The sequence below is a fragment of the Euphorbia lathyris genome, chromosome 1 (genome assembly GCF_963576675.1).
Source record: "Euphorbia lathyris chromosome 1, ddEupLath1.1, whole genome shotgun sequence".
Lineage (NCBI taxonomy): Eukaryota > Viridiplantae > Streptophyta > Magnoliopsida > Malpighiales > Euphorbiaceae > Euphorbia > Euphorbia lathyris.
Window position 1 is genome coordinate 33,775,955 of NC_088910.1, and position 19,969 is coordinate 33,795,923.

Here is a 19,969-nt window from a genome sequence, read left to right on the forward strand (position 1 = left end):
ATCAGTGCTCGAATATGCATTTACTCCTCAATGAACGCTTCTTTTTCGGTTTCTTAGATCCCTTGTTATTCTTTTTCTTATCGAACTGATCGAAGAAATCGTTTGTAATATGTTTTGCCGCATCATGAGAATAATCTGATATTTCATCTGCAATCTGTTCTACATCGCAAACTGATCTTGTAGATGAAAATAAATCAAAACTGAAGTAAGAAAAAGAATCATCCCTATTGACATTGACAGGACTTTGAACCTCATCAACATTAAAAACCAAAAGCAATTTGCAATTTTATCCCTAATGTTGATAAATTGGATCAATTTCTAACAAATTTTGATTCAGGGGCAATTTTACTTCTAACGTCTAAAATTATGCAATTTTACCCCTAACATTAGAGGCCAAAAGTAATTTTACGCTTAATATTAATAAATTGGATCAATTTCAGACATTATTATAAAACACGCATAATAATTCGTTCTAAAAATAGATTTCATATTTTTATAATTTAATAATAGAATTAAAGATTAATATTTATAAATTCGGTGAATCTTTTGAATTTTTTTTGTCTAATTCGTAAAAAAAGACAATATATTTTTTTATTTTTTTCACATTCCAACATATGTTTGTGATTTGTTACTGATAAAATGACGCACGTGTGAAGTGTAGATGACACGATTCATAACCGAGAAGACAATTTGATGAATTATTTCTCAAATTGACCCAATTTATCAACGTTAGGGGAAAATTGCTTTTGGCTTCCAACGTTTTGGATATTTTGCACCTTAATCCTTTTTAAAATTAAAGGTATTTTTGCACCTTAACATTTTTTAAAATTAGAAGTATTTTTGCACCTTAACCCTTTTTAAAATTATCAATTAGATCTTTAATTTGTACTTCGAAAGTTAATTAAGTCACTAACATTCTAAAATTGTTAATGACCCATATTAAAAATATCAATTGGATCTCTCTATTAATTCAAATAAAATTAGAGTTCGGAGTTCATCAATATTGTATCATATTTTCAATTTCAATTATTGGTTTGATTATTTTATATTTTCGGTTTTATTTTGATTAGTGTTTTATATTATTTTGATTAAACTTAACCGAAATAAATATTATATAAATACATAAAAATATTTTGATATAATATATTAATTTTATTTCGGTAGAACGGAGCCGATAATCAAAACATAAAAAATAAGAATTGTGGAAAAGGGTAGAATTATAATTGGAACTTTATTTATGGACGGATTAGTAATTCTGAAAGAGGGGTAAATTTCATCCATAGTGTATAAACTTTACCTTAAATCACACTTTGGTGTACAGACTTCAATTTGTCACATTAATATATACGTACTTAGAGGTGACCTCCCACTGTGGTATATGGCCGGTTAAAATGACCGGTCAATGCTCAGTCAACGCGCCACCTCAGCTTTGACCGGTCAAAAAGTAAAAAAAAATTCAACCACTAATATAAAATTACTATTATACCCTCTCTTTCTTTCTTCTTCCTTTCCTCTCCCCTTCTCCTCTCCATTTCTCTCTCTAAGCCCTATCTCTCTCTTCAAGATTATCTCCTGCTCAAACTTATGTCGGACCAAACTTGTGAAAAATTTCCACCATCAATTTACATTCTTCCTTCTCTCTCAGATCAACTGTTAGTACGTATATTGTTCCTTTTCTAATTGAAGTGGGTTTCCTTCATCTGGTATTCGTGCGGTTCAAACTTGTTTTCTTTCAGTGATTAAGTTTAGTGGTGCTTGCTTGGGAGTTTCTGCTGTTTATTCATTCTTGGTATTATTAGATCTGCTTAATTGTAGAGAAAGTGAAAGGACATAGACGGCAAAGTAATTTCAATGAGACATTGCTTTTTTCTTTTTCTCCTTTAATTCGTTTTAGGATTATTATTTTTCATTTATTCTGTCTCATATTTGTTTTTAAGAAAAGCTGCATTGCATTTGCATATACAAAATCACTTTTATTTAAAGAATCAAAATGGGTATGTCCCTCCCTGGTTTCTCCATTATCAAAATCACTTTCTCATATCATATTTATGTGGTTGCTTTTCTTCTCTTCTTTTTTCTCATATCAAAAAATAAATTGTGATGAAATAATAAATAAATAAAGGTAGAATAATAATTGGATCAATGGAAGTCTGAGGCTCAAAGGTTGGTAATTAGGTGAGCATCAGATAATCTTGAAGAGAGAGATGAGTTAGAGTGAGAAAGGGAGAAGAGAGAAGGAAGGGAAAGGAAGAAGAAAGAAAAAGATGGTATAATAGTAATTTTATATTAGTGGTTGATTTTTTTTTACTTTTTGACCGGTCAAAGCTGAGGTGGCGCGTTGACTGAGCGTTGACTGGTCATTTTAACCGGCCATATACCACAGTGGGAGGTTACCTCTAAGTACGTATATATTAGTGTGACAAATTGAAGTCTGTACACCAAAGTGTGATTTAGGGTAAAGTTTGTACACCATGGATGAAATTTACCCTCTGGAAGAGGGTAGAAGATGTACTGGAGTAGCCGGAGAATTCTCCTCACAATTGGAACTTTATCTAATAGATGACACGGTTTTTCAATTATTATTTTTGAGAGAATGAGTCCAATGATTTGGATAAAACAAAAATAAAATTTTTAATTTTTAAAACACTGGGCTTTAAGGAAAAATAAACAGCGTCACATTTTAACTATTTTTATGGGATAACACTATGTCCATTAGAGAAGTTTTCTCCTTGAGAGAAGTTTTCTCCTTCTTTCATTAGAGAAGTTTTCTCCTTCTCGTGGGAGCTATGGTTTTCTCCTTCTCGTGGGAACTACGACTTGTGGCTTGGTTATTTTGAGGTTTGTTTTCTCTCTCTCAGATCTGTCTTCATTCTATCTCGGATCTGTTTTCTTCTCTCAGATCTGTCTTCTCTCTCTTAGATCTGTCTTCATTCGATCTCGGATCTGTTTTCTCTCTCTCAGATCTGTCTTCTCTCTCTCAGATCTGTTTCTCTATCTCACATCTGTCTTCTCCAGTGTTCTAAAAATCGGCCAAGGCGGCCACCTAGGCGGTGCTTAGACGGGGATTTTTAGAACATCATCCCGATTTCCACTAATCAGGCGGTATAAATCGGTTGAACGATTTTTGGCCTTTTAGACGGGTCTAGGCGGTCCCAAGCGGCCTTTTTGAAAACATTAGTCCTTAAATTTTATGTCAATTTTTTTTTAATTTTGAAAAAAATATTAAATAACAAAAAAAATAAGAAAACCCTTAAATTATTTATATTTATTTTTAAGAATATTATTTTTATTTTATTTTAATAGATTTTGTTATAAATGTTATTTTATTGATCTATTTGTTATTTTTTTTAAGGACATTAATGTAAATAATATTAAAATATATATATTTTTCTATCCTTAATATTTTATATTATTATGTTTACATAGTATAATTCATATATTAATTGTATTTATATAATGATTTATTTAATAAAAATAAATAAATACAAAAAATACAAATCCGATTAATCTTGATTAGTTTTTGATTAATCCCCGATTAATCAGTAAGGGTCATGTCCGCCCGACTAGCGCCTAACGTCTTTTACAACCTTGGTTTTCTCTCTCTCAGATCTATCTTCATTCGATCTCGGATCTGGCTGCGACTGGCTAGGATTGGAAATGACTTGCCTTAGTTGGAACTGTCGGGGCCTCGGCAACCCCCAGGCAGTTCGGATTCTAGGTGAGTTACTAAAGACTCACAGGCCGCAGGTGGTGTTTTTTATGGAAACTTTGGTGGATAGTGGGCGTAAGGAGAGGTTAAGGCGACAGTTTGGTTTTGAAGGTTGTTTTGCTGTTAGTGCTAGGGGACATAGTGGGGGGTCTTGCTATGTTCTGGAGAGGTGCTTTGGGCTATGGTATCAAAAGCTATTCTAATGATCATATTGAGCTTGATGTCCAAGATAGAAGGATGGGCTCTTGGCGTTTGATTGGTTTTTATGGGTTTGCTGATAGAGGAAGGCAATCTGAATTTTGGTCTCTTCTTGGAACTATTATGCATGGTTCTATTATGCCTTGTGTGGTTATTGGGGATTTCAACTGTATCATGCATGGGGATGAGAAAGTTGGTGGTTGACTACCCTTCCTACTTGATTAATAGATTCCTTAATGCTATTCAGTGTAATGATCTCCATGATCTTATTATGAGGGGAAGCAGGTTCACCTGGGAAAGAGGCAGGGGTTCGGCCAGTTGGATCCGTGAAAAGCTGGATAGAGCGTTGGGTTCTGGCAGCTGGATGGCGCGCTTTATTAATTACAGATTGACAAATCTAACTGCTTCCTATTCTGATCATCCCCGCTCCTTGAATTCTGTCATGTTGAGCCTACAAGGAAATCCTATTGGTTTAGGTTTGAGGCTGCTTTGTTCAAAGAAGTCGGGTTTGATGATGTTGTCAGATCTTCTTGGCAGAATAGCCATGGTGGCCCAGTCACAGGAAGGATTAGGGCGTGTGTTGCAATTGCTGAAAGATGGGGGAAGGATTATAAGTTCTGTTTTCAACAGCAGATCAATAAGTACAAAAGAACACTGGACCATCTTCGTGATAGGACTGATCGGTTATCTATTGAGCGCTTCAAGGAGAGTAAAGATAGGTTGAATATGGTCCTTGACCAAGAGGTGGTATATTGGAGGCAACGAGCAAAAGCTTTTTGGCTCAAGGAGGGGGGTCATAATACACGTTATTTTCATGCTTGTGTTACCTCTCGAAGGCAGGTTAATTTCATCCATTCTTTGATTGATTGGCATGGTGTTGTTCAGATTGGTGAGAGGGATAAAGGTGAGGTGGCTTTGCATTATTTTATCGAGTTATTTTCTGCCTATTTTCTTCCTAACCTTGATGCCATTAATGCAGTTCTTATGGTCGTATCTCTTGAGATGAATAGAGTGCTCACTGAAGCCTTTTCTTTTGAGGAATTTTCCCAAGCCCCTTTTCAAATGCAGGCTGATAAAGCCCCGGGATCGGATGGGCCTAATCTGGGTTTTTTCAGCATTTTTGGCCTACTATTGGTATGAATATCTTCGATGCTTGTTGTGGGTGGTTAGCTCGTTATGAACTCCCTGAAAAGCTTAATGACACTACTGTCACTCTAATTCCCAAATGTGACAATCCTGAGCGTATGACTGATCTTAGGCCAATTTCGCTATGTAATGTTCTTTATAAGCTAATTGCTAAGGTGTTAGCAAATCGTTTGAAGTGTTTTTTGCCTAAGATCATTTCTGAGAGTCAGTCGGCATTTGTCTTGGGTCGGTCACTTATTGATAGTGTCCAAATTGCATTTGAGTCCCTTCACTATATGAAAATAAACCGGAGAAATGGAAAGGGAGAGGTTGCTTTAAAAATTTATATTAGTAAGGCTTATGATAGGGTTGATTGGGGCTTCCTGAAAGCCGTTCTTATTCGCATGGGATTTGATTCGATATGGGTTTCTTGGATGATGATATGCATTACAACTGTGCCTTATGAGATTGGGGTCAATTATGAGGTGGTGGGCCCGATTACTCCTAAAAGTGGGCTTAGATAGGGTGATCCACTTTCTCCCTATCTTTTTATCATTTGTGTTGAGGTACTATCCAGACTTATTTCACAGGCAGAATCTGAAGGATTTGTAACTGGGTGTCGAATTTGTCCATCAGCTCCGTCTATTTCTCATTTGTTTTTTGCAGATGATAGTATGTTGTTTTTTAAGGCAACTGAAGCTGAGTATAGGGTGGTGGCCAACATTCTTCAGTCTTATGAGTTTATGTCGGGTCAAGCAGTTAATCGTCAGAAGTCTGACATTTTCTTCAGTGCTAATATTTCTATTGAGTGTCAAGAGTTGGTGAAAGGAATTTTAGGGATTCACCTTTCTTTTGATACGGGTAGGTATTTGGGGCTCCCTTCTCTAATTTGAAGGTCTAAAAAAGCTATTTTTAGCTTTTTAAAAGAAATGTTGTTTAAAAGATTCAAATGTTGGTCTTATCGTTTCCTATCCAATGCTGGTAAAGAGGTTTTATTAAGATCTGTAGCTCAATCCCTTCCTATGTTTTGTACGAGTACTTTTATGTTATCTAAGTCTGTATGTGATGAGCTACAGAAAATGATGAATTCCTTTTGGTGGGGAAAGAAGGAGAATGGAGCTAGGAGGATTCACTGGTGTAGTTGGGACAAGTTGTGTGTCGGGAAGGATAAGGGTGGATTGGGGTTTAGAAATCTCCATGATTTTTAATCTTGCTCTCTTAGGGAAACAGGGATGGAAGCTACTTGAGAACCCTATGTCTCTTGTGAGTCGTTTATTCAAAGCTAAATATTATCCTCACACGTCTTTTTTATCTTCTCAGTTGGGTAATAACCCAAGTTTAGTTTGGAGAAGTATTTGGTGTTCCTTGCAGGTCATTAAAGATGGAGTAATGTGGAGAATTGGGCAGAGTGATCAGATTTCCATTTGGAAAGATCCTTAGCTCATTAATGATGAGAAGAGAATGATCGAGTCAGCTTGCACGGAAGAGAATCAGCTTACGGTTGTGTCAGATCTCTTTATTCCAGGTACCCATCTTTGGGATAGGGGAAAGATTGAGCGATGGTTCGACCAGGGGGAAAGGGAGTGTATTCTTAACATGGTGGTGCCATTCAACAATAGAAATGACTTGATTCTATGGCATTTTAATTCTAATGGATCCTATTCGGTCAAATCAGGATATAGGAGGTTAGCTTCTCTCCACTCGGGTACTGCACAACATTTGGGATGGTAGAAGATTTGGAGGCTAGATATTCCACCTAAAATTCGTCTATTCTTGTGGCGGTTTTGTGCTAGAGTTTTGCCTTTGCGGCTTCGTCTGTCACATAGGCGAATTCTGGTCCCAATTGATTGTGTGGTGTGTAAGGCTGGCGTTGAGCATGGATGGCATTTGTTCGCGGGATGTGAGTTTGCTAGAGCATGTTGGCAAAAGGCGGGGCTTACGGGTCCAGGGGTCGAGTGGGAGTGGGTGGAGGATTGGGCTCTGGAAATGGTTAGGACGGCTTCCGCAGATTTGGTGGTTAAGATAGCTGCTTTGCTTTGGGCTATTTGGGAAAATAGAAACATGACTCTTTGGAATTCCCAAGGTGAAGGCGTTGATGGGGTGGTTCGGCGGGCAAATGTGATGGTGGCGGAATGGCAGGCGGCCAATACTAGAGTCGGTAGGGAGGGGAGAAGACATGGAAGTGAGGTTGAGGGTCAATGGTAGAGGCCATCGGTGGGATTTCCTAAGTGCAACGTGGATGCATCTTTGTTCGCAGACGTGGAGCCGTATGGCATAGGGGCGGTCTTCAGAGATTATTCGGGTAAGTTTTTGGCTTGCTTTAGTAGTGTTGGGGCGGGTGTTATTTCTGTCCCTTTTGTTGAAGCTATTGCAATTAAGAGTGCTTTGGATTAGTGTGAGTCTAAGCACTTTAGCAATGTGATCTTTGAGAGCGATGTGAAGGTTGTTACGGACAAAACTTGGTACTGCTTCAGATAGCTCAGAGGTGGAAGTGGTTATTGATGGTATCAGACAGATTCTACTTAGACGTCCAGATTATTTTGTGACCTTCATCTCGAGATTAGCGAATGGAGCGGCTCATGCTATGGCTAGGCATGCTTGGTCCAATGCTAGTTTCTTTAGTGATTTTTCTATCCCTGATTTCTTGATTTCTATAGTTTATAATGAATCTTCTTTGATTTCTTAATATCATTTTGTTTGATTTAAAAAAAAAAACAATAAGCTTTAAACATTAATAAATATTACAAAATTACTTTCATCTTTTATATTTTTCAGTTTCCATTAATCTAATTGGTTTTTTTAATAAAAATTCATAATCGAATCTATCAGTTCGATTTCGATTGACTGCTATTATCTTATGAATAAAAAAATAATTTTTCTAACTCTATGAAAAAAAAACTTCAATTATCATATTTTATTGGTAAAGTCCAATGAATCAGGATTGTAATATAATTTCTCGGCTAACAGTCTAGGATATTACATGTAGGGTTGGGATTTGATTTTTATTAAACAGCCATTTGTTTAATTCAAAATAAATCATATATTCAATTAGGATAAAACTTAATTTTATTAATTTGTATCCTAATAGAGATTGAATGTTGTAATTTTCCGGGACCTTTTTACTTGGTAGGATCCAAGTCTATTTATATCATAAAATTACAAAACTGATGCATTTTGGGCTTCTTGCTACCCAAGAAGTTGCTTTTCAGAATTTTATATTTTTGGGCCTCCTATTGGGTATGTTTATGCTTTCTAGGCTTGAACTTAAACCCGGACTAAATTCTCAAATAATTTTGGACCCGAACGGATTTTGTTGGACTTGTACAAATAAAACCCCAAGCTTTAGAATTTGTTGAACTTGTACGAACAATAACCCGAGCTTTGGACTTGAAACTGAAATGGAATAACTCAGTCGCTTAAAATAATTCGGTCACTTGAAAATATTTTCGACTCGAATGTGGGCCTCGACCCTGATTTTTGAGAATATAATAGTTTCATTCGGTTTTAAAAGCGATAACTTATGAATATCTCCGACATTAACTAGCAGGTCTCCGAATCCGTCCAAATTTCCTGAAAATGAAAAAAATAAAAATAGAGGTAGATATGATCATTTAAATTTAAATTGTTCAAGTGGATGATTTATTGATGGAAAAATCAAATTAAAATATTCACCCAATATTATTACAGTGGATGCATTGGTATTGGAAAATTCAAATGAAAGATTTAACTTAGTATATAATATATTTAAATCCAAAATGTCCTTTTTTTTCTTTGGATTTCCCTACCAAAAGAAATATTTAGGAGTATTTAATAGTGAGGATTTCACCTTCTAAATAAATAACAAGAAGGATTTACCTTCCAAAGTTGAAATAGTAAAATCCCACACATTTCACCTATAAATGTAACTATGTGTAAGACCAAAGTTTAAAATAAACTTGAAAATCAAATAAGTTTTACTTTGAATATAATCATAAACAGATGGCAAGGCAACCAAGTCTTCAATGGTGATGCTTTTCTTATTCGTTGCATTAGTCATTGTTTCATGTAAGTTTCTCACCGTATTTTACTAGTATATAGTTATTGAAATTTAATTTCGTATATACTAATTAAAAAAAGTTATACATGAATGCAGGTCCAGAAAAGGTAAAAGGTGGGTACGAGGTGGCGAGAGGACCAATAATATCTTTCCGTTGCAACAATGACGGCGATTGCACAGCCCCCTGAAATGCCTTTGTCCTCCCTGTAAATGTATCAACAACAGTTGTGCTTGTCAAGTTTCTGCATCATTAGACACCAAAACAGAGATTTGAATTATTATTATATATGTTATCATAAAATACAGTATTAATTATGTGGAATAAAATCATATTATATTAATTGATTGGCTTTAATTTTCTGATATGATACATTACAAAGTATAGATTAGAATGTAGAATATTTTGATATATGATCACCTGGCAGAATTAGGCTTCAGATATAGCACAGATTTTCAACTGTGCATCCATTATAGAAGGAATGTTTGCTTATGCATCTCTGAAGTCAATCTGAAATGAATTTTGTAGCATTTTCACTCCTTACCAATAATCATTACACGAGCAACTCCCGCTTTGAAAGTGATGAAACCGATTTGCGTCCCTTACGATAATCTTCAGTTCGTATACATGCGAAATAAACTTGAACAGACAGTGACAATCATTGCAAATCCGAAGGTTCTTCGTAACTCGAATCGCCGTTCTTGAATCAATTTTCAGAATTCCAAAAGCCACAGCTAGCTTCTCACTGTGATAGTTAAGAATCTGCTCCTTATCTTCCTCTTCCACATCATGTAGAGCACATGAGAGATCTGGTACATACCCTGCCATCTTCATCTCAATGGTCAAGTTCTTAACTTTGCTATACACCTCTTGGCAATGTCGATTTTCACGGTCCGCTGTATGAAACCCATGAATTTCCTTGCCATGCTCAATCAGACTAAATGCTGCAGGTTTTTTCAGTCCTCTATTCTTCATACCTTGTCTCAGTTTCCCAACTTCTTGCCACTTATTTGAAGCTGCATATATGTTCGACATCAACACATAATATCCAGTATGGTCTGGCTCGAGCTGGAATAGATGGTCTGCTGCAATTTTGCCTAACTCAATGTTCCCATGGATTTTGCAGGCCAAAAGTAAAGCACCCCAAATGGCATCATTTGGAGGAGAAGGCATCTCTTTAATCAGATTAAACGCGTCCTGTAAGAGACCAGCTCGTCCGAGCATATCCACCATACAAGCATAGTGTTTAGTTTCCGGTGTCACAGATAGCCTTGTCATGTCCGTGAAACATTTCCTGCCTTCTTCAATAAGGCCTGTATGGCTACAAGCAGAAAGAATGGATGTGCAAGTTATGTGGTTCGGTTCAACGCCTTCCTCCTGCATTCTCGAGTAGAGTTCGAGTGCTTTTCTGCCATTCCCATGCATACCAAATCCGGAAATCAGTACATTCCAAGAACTAGCATCACGTTCACTAGGATGAACACCATTGAACATGTCCATGGCAGTATCTAAATCGCCACACTTGGCATACATGTCCATCAACGCATTCCTGAGATTCAAATTGATCTCCATTTTACTATCAACAATAAAATCGTGGAATTTCCTTCCGAGATGGCAGGATCCCAAATAAGCACATGCTGTAACCATGATCAATGCTGTCACAGGATTTGGTTCACACCCAGAATTGCACATTTCATCGAAAAATGATAGAGCTTCACTGGCTTGACCATTTTGAGTATAACCTGAAAGCATAGAGTTCCACGATATAGAATTTCTTTCATCCATCATGTCAAAAACCCAACGAGCCTTCTCCATATCGCCACATTTGGTATACATAGCCATGACTGAATTAGCAACATAAGTTTCGTCTAGAATCGAACAACGATAAGCATAAGCATGAACTGCATCAGCCATCTTGGAGTCCCCTAGTTGGCCAACAGCAGAAGCAACACTAACAATTGTAACAGAATCAGCAGAAAGACCTTCTTGCTGCATGTTTCGGAACAGAATAAGAGCCTCTTGAGGTTTCTCAGCCTGCTCATAGGCAGTAATCATTGCTGTCCAGCAAACCAAATCTTTAATAGGCATTTCGTCGAACACCTTGCGAGCATCACAAAATTGATGACATTTTGCATACATGTCAACTAAGGCAGCCTCCACATATAAATCAGAATAGAACCCAGTTTTTGCAGCCTCTCCATGAACTATTTTTCCTGGAAGAATCAAAGAGACGGAAGTGCAGGCCTTAAAAATGGAAGGGAAAGTATAGTTGTTTGGTGAAATGTCAGCTCTGCGCATGAGCGTGTATAGCTCCAATGTTTCAGTTGAGAAGCCACCATTTGCATAAGCCCTAATCATGGTATTCCATAGGAAAGAACTGGATTTATCATCAACATAGTTAATAATATGATCGAACAATGATCTAGAGACATTGATGTCTCCAAATTTGGCATATTTGATGATGATTTGAGCACCCAAGTGAGGGCTTCGCGTGATGAGACTGGTGGTGATGAGAGCCGAATGTACTTGTTTGAGAAAAGCCAAGCCATCGCAAAATTTCAGAAGATGGTCGTAAATGATTTCGGCTGAATCAGGAGTGTAGCTAAATGAAAATGAAGAAGGCAAGGGATATAAAAAGCAAGGGTTTTTGACAGGTTTAGATGATAGACCCAGACGGAGCATTCCTCTTGACCTTTTCACAAGGTTCTGATTGTGTTCAAAGAAGCTAAAAATAGACCTGCTTTCCCAAGGACATTCAATTCAAATTATGAAATCAACATAGTAAATATATAAATAAATTTTATTATATCATATAGCTTACAGAACATACAAACTATGAACACTAGTATAGAGTAACATACACTACTTCGCCATCACCAACAAACACTCGTTAATAATGTATAATTCGAATTTCCTATAAGCTCAATCACTGCTATTCTCTATAGGTATGATTTAAGATTCTAATGAATAATGCATGTCCAATAGTCTCTTTATATACAGTGTGTAATTTCTGAAATAATGAAATCTACAATGCCTTCGCCTAATCCCAAAGAATATCATCTCTCTCCGGCTTTTTACAAATCGTGAATCTATGGCACAACTAAGGTACTCATCATTTCGCATTAAAAGCCATGGACTTTTATTCTGTTGATGCTGACAGGAATAGGGTATCAAGAGCTTTGAGACTATTCAACTTGGTTCCATAGCATCTCAGCGTAAGCTTTATCCTCTTCCTTCTCTGGAACATTATAACTTGTCTCAACAATTTCCTCTTCATCAGGAATCTCTTCTGTGATTTCTTCTAACTCTACATTTTTTTCTCTTTCTTGCTCCGTGGTAAGTTCAATAAATGCCTCCCTCATAGCCATCTGAGTAGCTGGCCGATCTGTCGGCCCATACTTTGGAGGAGGCATAACAAATGGCAAAGTTATATCATCCAACTTTGCATCATCTTTGTCTGAGACATCCTCTGAGGCCGATGGAGGAAAGATGAAAACAATCCCAATCTCATAGTTACAAACATGAAGCCTCAAACCCGAGGAAGAACTTGTTTTTCTAGGTTCGTTCGACTTTAGACCAGGTCGATTGGTGGATATAGACCGTCCCCAGGCAGCACAACTAAAATTGTGTGACCCACAATAGACCCAACCAGAAGATCCACCTGACTTGGACCAAAAGCGCCTCCTTGCCACCTGCCAAAAAATTTCTAATATTAGTGGACACTGATACACAAAACATAAACCGACAACTATTGAGAAAAATTGCTATTATTAAATACGCAACTAAAGGACTGAGTATAAACACGAAGGAGAAAAAGTTATATCCATAATCTATGATCATTAGTATGAATAAACTAGAAGTACCTAAGGGAAAGAATAAAAACCTAAAGGATTTACATAACCTGATCACAACCAGAACAATTGTCGAATTCTCATTAGTATCAGAATTAACTACTGAAGAAAAAAAATGAAAACAAAACGCCTTTTTTACTTGATTTTGACAAGTTACCAAATGAAATTTGGTTCTTTCCTAAGGTCAGTAATCAGTAAATGGTTTTAGTCACAAGATTCAGTTAAGGAAATAGAAAGAAACTATTCAACTGATTTTAGGGGGGAAACTGCTCCAATTACGTCCACATAAAAAAAACTGAAGGATATTTGATAAGAAAAAACAAAGAAAGGGCACTGATTGCAAGTTATAGTTATAAAGAAGTCCAGTATTCATATCATTTTTCTTCAACTAATACAGCATATCCTTTCAAGGATTAAGATTAGTTTTAGCAAATATAACACACCAATAGGTGCAGCCTCATCCTCATTATGTGAATCCACCCTAAGTTATCTGATTGGATATCCTGAAAGCAACTATTAACAACTATACCAACTTGGAAAATCATTTAGAATATGAATGAATGATAAGAGTGAGATAAGAATAGAATTAAATTAACATTAGATTTACTCTCAAGAATCAATAAGTTCAGCAGATATGAATTTTCTGACACCAAAATGCAATTACAAGTCAAACTAATATAAAACAAACCCAATAAAAGAATAGTTTCACGAGATAGCTCATAATTCATTCAACTGTCTACCAAACCTGAAGAAAACAAAATTTACCTTGACATGCATTGGATGCCCCACCCTATCAGAAGGATGAGGAACTGCATCATGAAGGATTTCTGCAGATCTCAACCTTTGCCATGATTTCTGCATGAAGAACAAATGAGAAAAAGTAAAATAATTGGCCACATGGATTAAGAAAAGCCTTCTCAATTGAAATACAAATAATTACACAAGGCATCACATACCAAGACCAAACTTAAGTCTCATCATGATTGGAGGAGGAAAAAATCTATATTCACGTTTTAAATTCTTGATATAACATATTTATAGAAAAAATCTTAAGGATTCCTCGCACCTACTTGTCCCCTTATTCAAGTACATGCATGCAAATAAAACTTTCCAGCAGAAACAAGGTGTTTTGAATTTCAATCGAACACTTTAGGCAGCATTTGAACAAATGAGAACCATATACTATGCTTTTGAAGAATATCCTAAGCAAGGGAACAACTAATTCACTTCTCATTGTAAATCGAACAAAACTTGGAGCATGAACACACAAAAAGTAATAGGACAATTTTCTAAAATTGAATTTCAAGCTCAAGGATAATAATTTTAAATTCGTGGATTTAACATGCAGCCTTATGATTCATGATCGAAATCGCAACCCAATTATACTGCTCTAAAAATTTAGCCAGGACCAGGGTCAACTTCATTATATTTCACCATCTGGTAAGCCTGGGTTTCTGGGTTCATCAGTCTGCCCTTCCAAAGATACAGTATAGACAGAAATTATTATAATATGACAAATTTAATGTGAAAATGGAGTCATCAGTACCTCTGCAAAACAAAGGATGCGCCTTGAAGACAAGACTCCATTACATGCACTTTTCACTCTCTCAATTGTAGGGAAAACAATTCTAATCGATGGATTTCTCATTTCTTGACTAGCGGTCCAACAGCCCCACTGTCCAGAGCATCAATGAGACAGTAACTAGTGAATCAGTGGACAAACATAATCTTAATATTTCATCCATATTTACAAAACAAAATTCATATTACCTCCGGATCGGATTCTTCCGAATCGAAAAGCTGCAATGACCTCTTTCCAGTGGCTGCTGAAAATGCAGCCAAAAACTGTGCGTTGACCGATGACCCAATTGAGGATGCGCCTTCAAAGCAGAATGACAATCAAATGGCAACTAAACAAGAAAACATATTCTTTATATTGCTTGAAATAATTAGATTGTACCATTGACACTCACCATAAACAAAGTCAGACTGCTCCAACTCAGGCCATTTGTACTGATCTAGAACCTTGTGAAAAGCAAAAAGAAATTGTAAGATCAGTGATCAACACCATCAAGTGCCTCCTAAAAATATTATTTGTTTAAGGTACTTTCCCTTTGCCAATTAAATTCATTAAGTATTGTTATCTTAATTTTCCCAAGATAAATGGTGCACTCCTTCACTTGTAGTTGTGTGTTTTTTTTAATGCACAAGAACTGGTTCCAGTGTGAAACATAAACTCTATTTATGGTGAAGACACATCCAAAACGAAAGATGACGATGCTGCTTCAAAATTTTAAGCATGGCTACTTTCTACCTCTTCAAGTCGCGAAAGACCTGTACACCTCTGAATTGAAGCAATAAGAGTAGAAACTGCAACAATATGTTCAGGTAGCATTGTGTTTAAAATGTCTGGAAATTGAGGCCCCTGCACAAATCGATATCATATTATTGGCACATGTCTTAGTAAACATAAGCATGCAACATTTTTTAAGCACAACATGCTAAATGATAGAAACACCATGCCTGTGACACATACAGTATCAGCTGCACTGTCATGTTACTTTCCCCTAAAGCAGCAGCAAGGGCTTCTTTGGGATGAACATATCCAGAGAATATGAAGAATCCACTGTCCCATAATGGAGAAACCCACTTTGCAACGTTTCTAGGCAGAAAACCAAGTTGCACATAATCTGTTGCAAGGACGAAGTACTATGAGTCAGTCTTATAATCCTACTACTGAAAAGTCAGACCACAACATGTCCAGATCCTGCAATTATTTGGAATACAAGCAGCATGCAATAACTTACTTTGACATGCATGCGCACACCAAAAGCAAAATGTGAAGAAACAACCCAAAATAGTAGAAGAAGATCATACAACACTTCACAAAACCCAAAAATAGAATACAGTGGCAGTAAAGGAAAATGTTGCACAAGGCTAAGAGAACCACCATAATGCAAATACACAGGAAAACCACCTGGATCAGGCAAATTTTGCAGTCAGAGAATTCCCTATCTTTCAGTGTCTAACTTCAAAGCCTTGTTAGAGACATAGCATATATGGTCGGAGAATTGTAAGGAAGTACAAGTAACAAGCAAAACGCATTTTTACCTCCTTCATATAGCTGATCAGGATTCGGAACAAAAATGCTCACAGCATTCACATCTGCAGGCACATTGGTGTTTCTTCTCAAAACAACTTCCGACATTCCATATGCATTTTCACAAGATCTTCCAAGGAAAGAAGCCAGCCTTTTAAGCATTACACCGTTTCTGTCAGCTGATGTCCGAAAAAGGTAATTTAAACCAACAGCAGATGTTTCAACCCAGCCCAGGAACTTCGCATTTCCTGAGTCTGATCCACATTTATCAGCCTAGAATGAGAGTTAAAATGTTAAATTATGCAATTCATCAATCCTTTAAATCAACCCCATTTTTCCTTAAGAACAACAATTAAGAAAGGTAATCTATTCAGTATCAAGGGCTAAGCTTAAAATTTTCAAGTTTCTAAAGGACACAAATCTAATTATTCTATCAGCTTTACATCAAAATTTCATGCCAAAGATATGCAGATCAGAAATGAGGACACATACATAAGGGATTGTGCTAGAATGAATTCCAGGTACTGAAGCAACAAGATATCCTGTAGCTCCTTCAAAGTTGTACTTTGTCAATTCAGTGATCCAATGGGCCTGATTAGGTACATCAATCAGAAGAGATGCCATGAAGCCAGCAAGCTGAGCAGCAAAATCAGATTTCAAATCTTGATTTCCTTCTTGATCAGAGACCCGAATAAAAAGAGATGAGATATCAGGTGATTTTCTCAGAGGGAAATCTTGCCACCAAATGGTGTTCGTCACATTATTCCACTGAAAACATCACGTCAAATTAAGTTTGTTAGACAAACAAAACAATTTTGGGGCCATTGTCAATAAGCTTAAGTATTTAAGGTTGAGTGTGGTTCCTTGAAAAAGTATATCTTTAACACTTTGAATTTAACAGGGCGTACAAACAAAAGCAATGATCAACAAAATCAAAAGAACACTGCTAATCAACATGCAACCATCCTCTCCTATAATTAAGAGAAAAGCACCAATTAGATAGAAATTTCTAGCAAACTGCAAATAGACACATAATAATACATGCCCACATATTAAGAAGAATTTGACTGAAAAGGAAATGCAATTAGATACATTTCATCAATTCAGAGATTGTTTACTTAAAGGCTTTACATTTCAATGTTGAACTACAACAGTCTATTTCTAAGAAACTCTAAGGAAAAATGACTACAATCAAGAACTTCTCTGTAACAATACATCAATTCACGTCTTATGCAAAGAACTTACACATCATCTAATTTACAATAAAAATTCCAGATGCCATTTTCTTTAACAACTTAGAAAAAATAACATGGCTGAAAAGGAAATGAAATTAGATACATTTCATCAATTCAGAGATTGTTTCCCTAAAGTCTCTGGCATTTCAATGTTGAACTACAACAGTCCATTTCTTGGAAACACTAGGGGTAAAAATGACAACAGTCAACAACTTCTCTGTAACAATATTTCAATTCCACATCTTATCCTAAGAACTAGCACATCATCTATTTCAGATGTCATTTTCTGTAACAACTTAAGGAGCACGAATGAATGACTTTATGGTACTCACCTGATTTGCCACTAAATTTGCGGAAGTAATGATGACCCGCATGCTATCTTCTCTTTGCAAAACAAATAACTTTGGATGGTGACAAGCAATGCCTTGTCTTCTGCGGTCGTTACCAAATGCTATGGCTTCAGGGAATGGGGGGGATCTATAATTGTAATAAGACCACAAGTAACAGCTGTTAGCCCCCTATAAATTTACATGTCATATGCTAACCAAGTAAATAAAGTGGCTACTTACACAACAATTAAGTTCGGAAAATCGGGGTAGGGCATGGAGATTCGTTTATCTGGACTGGAACTCCAGCATCTCTCAGTGTTGTGACATGCTATTGTTACAGGCAGATAGCACGGAATCTTGCAATAAGACAGAAACCTGTAAAAACGAAGAAAAAAAATGAATAGCCAGACAAAATTGATGTTAGGACACAGAGTCAGTAACAACACAACCAATAAAGTAACCCATGTTCTTCTTGTCGGCCTGATGTTGCAAAAACTATGGTGTTAACAAGCTAGCTACAAATGAATCATTAATTTGTCTATATATATTACCTGAAGAATAATACTGAATCCCGAGAGGAAAAGATTAAAAAGAAAAAATAAAAGAAAAAATAAAAAAGAAATCAGATATTATACCATAAAACATCACTTGTAAATGTTGCAATAAATATTCGTTCAAGGTTTTCAATGGGATGAAGGAGCTCTGGCAAGGATATAACATTTTGACCACAAATTGAACTATGGTCCATAAAGTGAAGCCGATTAAGGTAAAATTTCTTTCCAGGTGGCTTGCGTGAAGTTCCCATACTTTCTGTCTGGGCATCACCTAGACGAGGCGCATTCTCCTCAACCGTATGATTTTCAGACATATTGTTGCAGTTGTTGGAAACATCATCCCCAAGATGGACCCCAGAATTGCCTTTTTGATGCAAACAGTCACCTCCCTTTGAAACGCACTCCATCTCACTTTTTTCCATGTTGCTTTCAGTATCCTGGAGAATGTGTGAATTATCACAGGGCTGAGCTTCTTGCCAAGAAACAAAAGTAGCACCATTCACCTCCTCTTGCCTTTCCAAATGAATTCTGGTGATATCGAATATTTCCCCGCCAACATTGTTATACTTTCCATGACAGTTAACTGAGATTGTCATTCTAAAATCTGACAAAGAACGTTGCTGAATATAAGATACGGGGTCATCACTATGCAATATCTGTCTACATCTGCTTACCAGAAGCTTGGCTCTCCCAATAGTGCCTCTATATTTCACTCTCGGAAAATCATAGTCTTGGGACACAATTTCATCAGCAGGGACAGCAAATACTCTTTTGTTTCTCTTCCCACTGGAAGCAGATCCTTGGGAGTGTCCTATAGAAGTTGTTTTCCCAGAAATCCTGGGTCTCTCCAGCTGAATCCCATTTGAACTCATACTGACCTCCTCCTTAAGAACGACCCCTAGAATCAGAAAACCAATTCGAAGCCCCCAACTACATGTACGGTCATTACCACACGCAAACAAAACCTCATCACCCGTGTATAACTCTCTAACCATGCCCCTACTAACCTTAATCCCATTAACAAATACTCCATTTAAAGAAAATTTAACCCTAGAAAAGTCCGTACTCTCCTTCTCCTCACCTTCCGGATGATCATAACAAGATAATCTTCTCCGAAATTCATTACCAATATAGCTACTACTGACTCTAAACATTGAAAATGCTCCATCACGAATATAAATTTTGCGATAATTCCCATCAAATAAAATCTGGCAATGCTGCTTACTCACAGAGCGATTACTGAACAGAAAATCACAATCACTGTTGGTTGGACCTCGACCGATGGTGTAAGCCCGGTCAGCTTCAAGGAGAATTGAGTTGAGAGGCAACCCAGTGGAAGGAGAAGTCAAAGGGACATCGAAACTTCGGACATGAAGAAGAGCCGATTTGATTATGCATTTAGGCTTTCCCTTGTGGCGGCTGGATAATGAGGTCGGCAGTGAATGGTAGTCCTTCTCATCGTCACCTTCCCCAATTCTCTCGCTACGGGTATTAATTGAAGAAATTATAGTATCTTTCATATCAGGAAATCAAAATTCACATATGCAGATGAGGAACGAAGGAACTTTTTGGGAGAGGGGCGAAAATGGGAGGGAAAGAATCCCTCTTCAGTGGAAAACTATACAAACCCTCTCTTTCTCTCTCTACTTTTATACGGTTTTCTCGCTTTCCCTCCCAATTTCCAATTCGTGGATATGGTCTTTGGGCCGGTCTTCGATATTGGGCTTTCAACGTAAAAAAATTTTGGGAAATTTACATCTAAATTATAAATTATAATAATATTATTGTTTTATCCATGTTGGTAATTTTATTTTTAATATATCAAAAAATATTT

The 19,969-nt window shown here is 36.7% G+C and overlaps 2 protein-coding genes across 3 annotated transcripts; both read right to left on the bottom strand.

Moving 5' to 3' along the window:
- Nucleotides 1-9,017: 9,017 nt before the first annotated feature.
- On the bottom strand, nt 9,018-11,794 carry LOC136227357 (pentatricopeptide repeat-containing protein At3g26782, mitochondrial-like). 2 transcript variants are annotated; one of them, XM_066016004.1, is made up of 2 exons: nt 9,611-11,794; nt 9,018-9,310 (listed from the first exon to the last, which is right to left on the bottom strand). In XM_066016004.1, coding segments are annotated over exons 1-2 (2,139 nt in total). In that variant the 5' UTR covers nt 11,749-11,794; the 3' UTR covers nt 9,018-9,309. The 2 variants fall into 2 exon arrangements, with proteins under 2 accessions (XP_065872076.1, XP_065872070.1); XM_066015998.1 differs by having other exon boundaries at nt 9,487-11,794.
- A 60-nt stretch (nt 11,795-11,854) lies between these two features.
- LOC136227347 (uncharacterized) lies at nt 11,855-19,762 on the bottom strand. The gene is made up of 12 exons (XM_066015989.1): nt 18,217-19,762; nt 17,822-17,956; nt 17,585-17,729; nt 16,510-16,785; nt 16,029-16,290; nt 15,441-15,607; nt 15,232-15,342; nt 14,891-14,942; nt 14,688-14,797; nt 14,464-14,592; nt 13,683-13,772; nt 11,855-12,758 (listed from the first exon to the last, which is right to left on the bottom strand). Exons 1-12 carry the CDS (start codon nt 19,653-19,655, stop codon nt 12,252-12,254), a joined length of 3,423 nt encoding a protein of 1,140 aa, XP_065872061.1. The 5' UTR covers nt 19,656-19,762; the 3' UTR covers nt 11,855-12,251.
- Between the last annotated feature and the right edge of the window lie 207 nt (nt 19,763-19,969).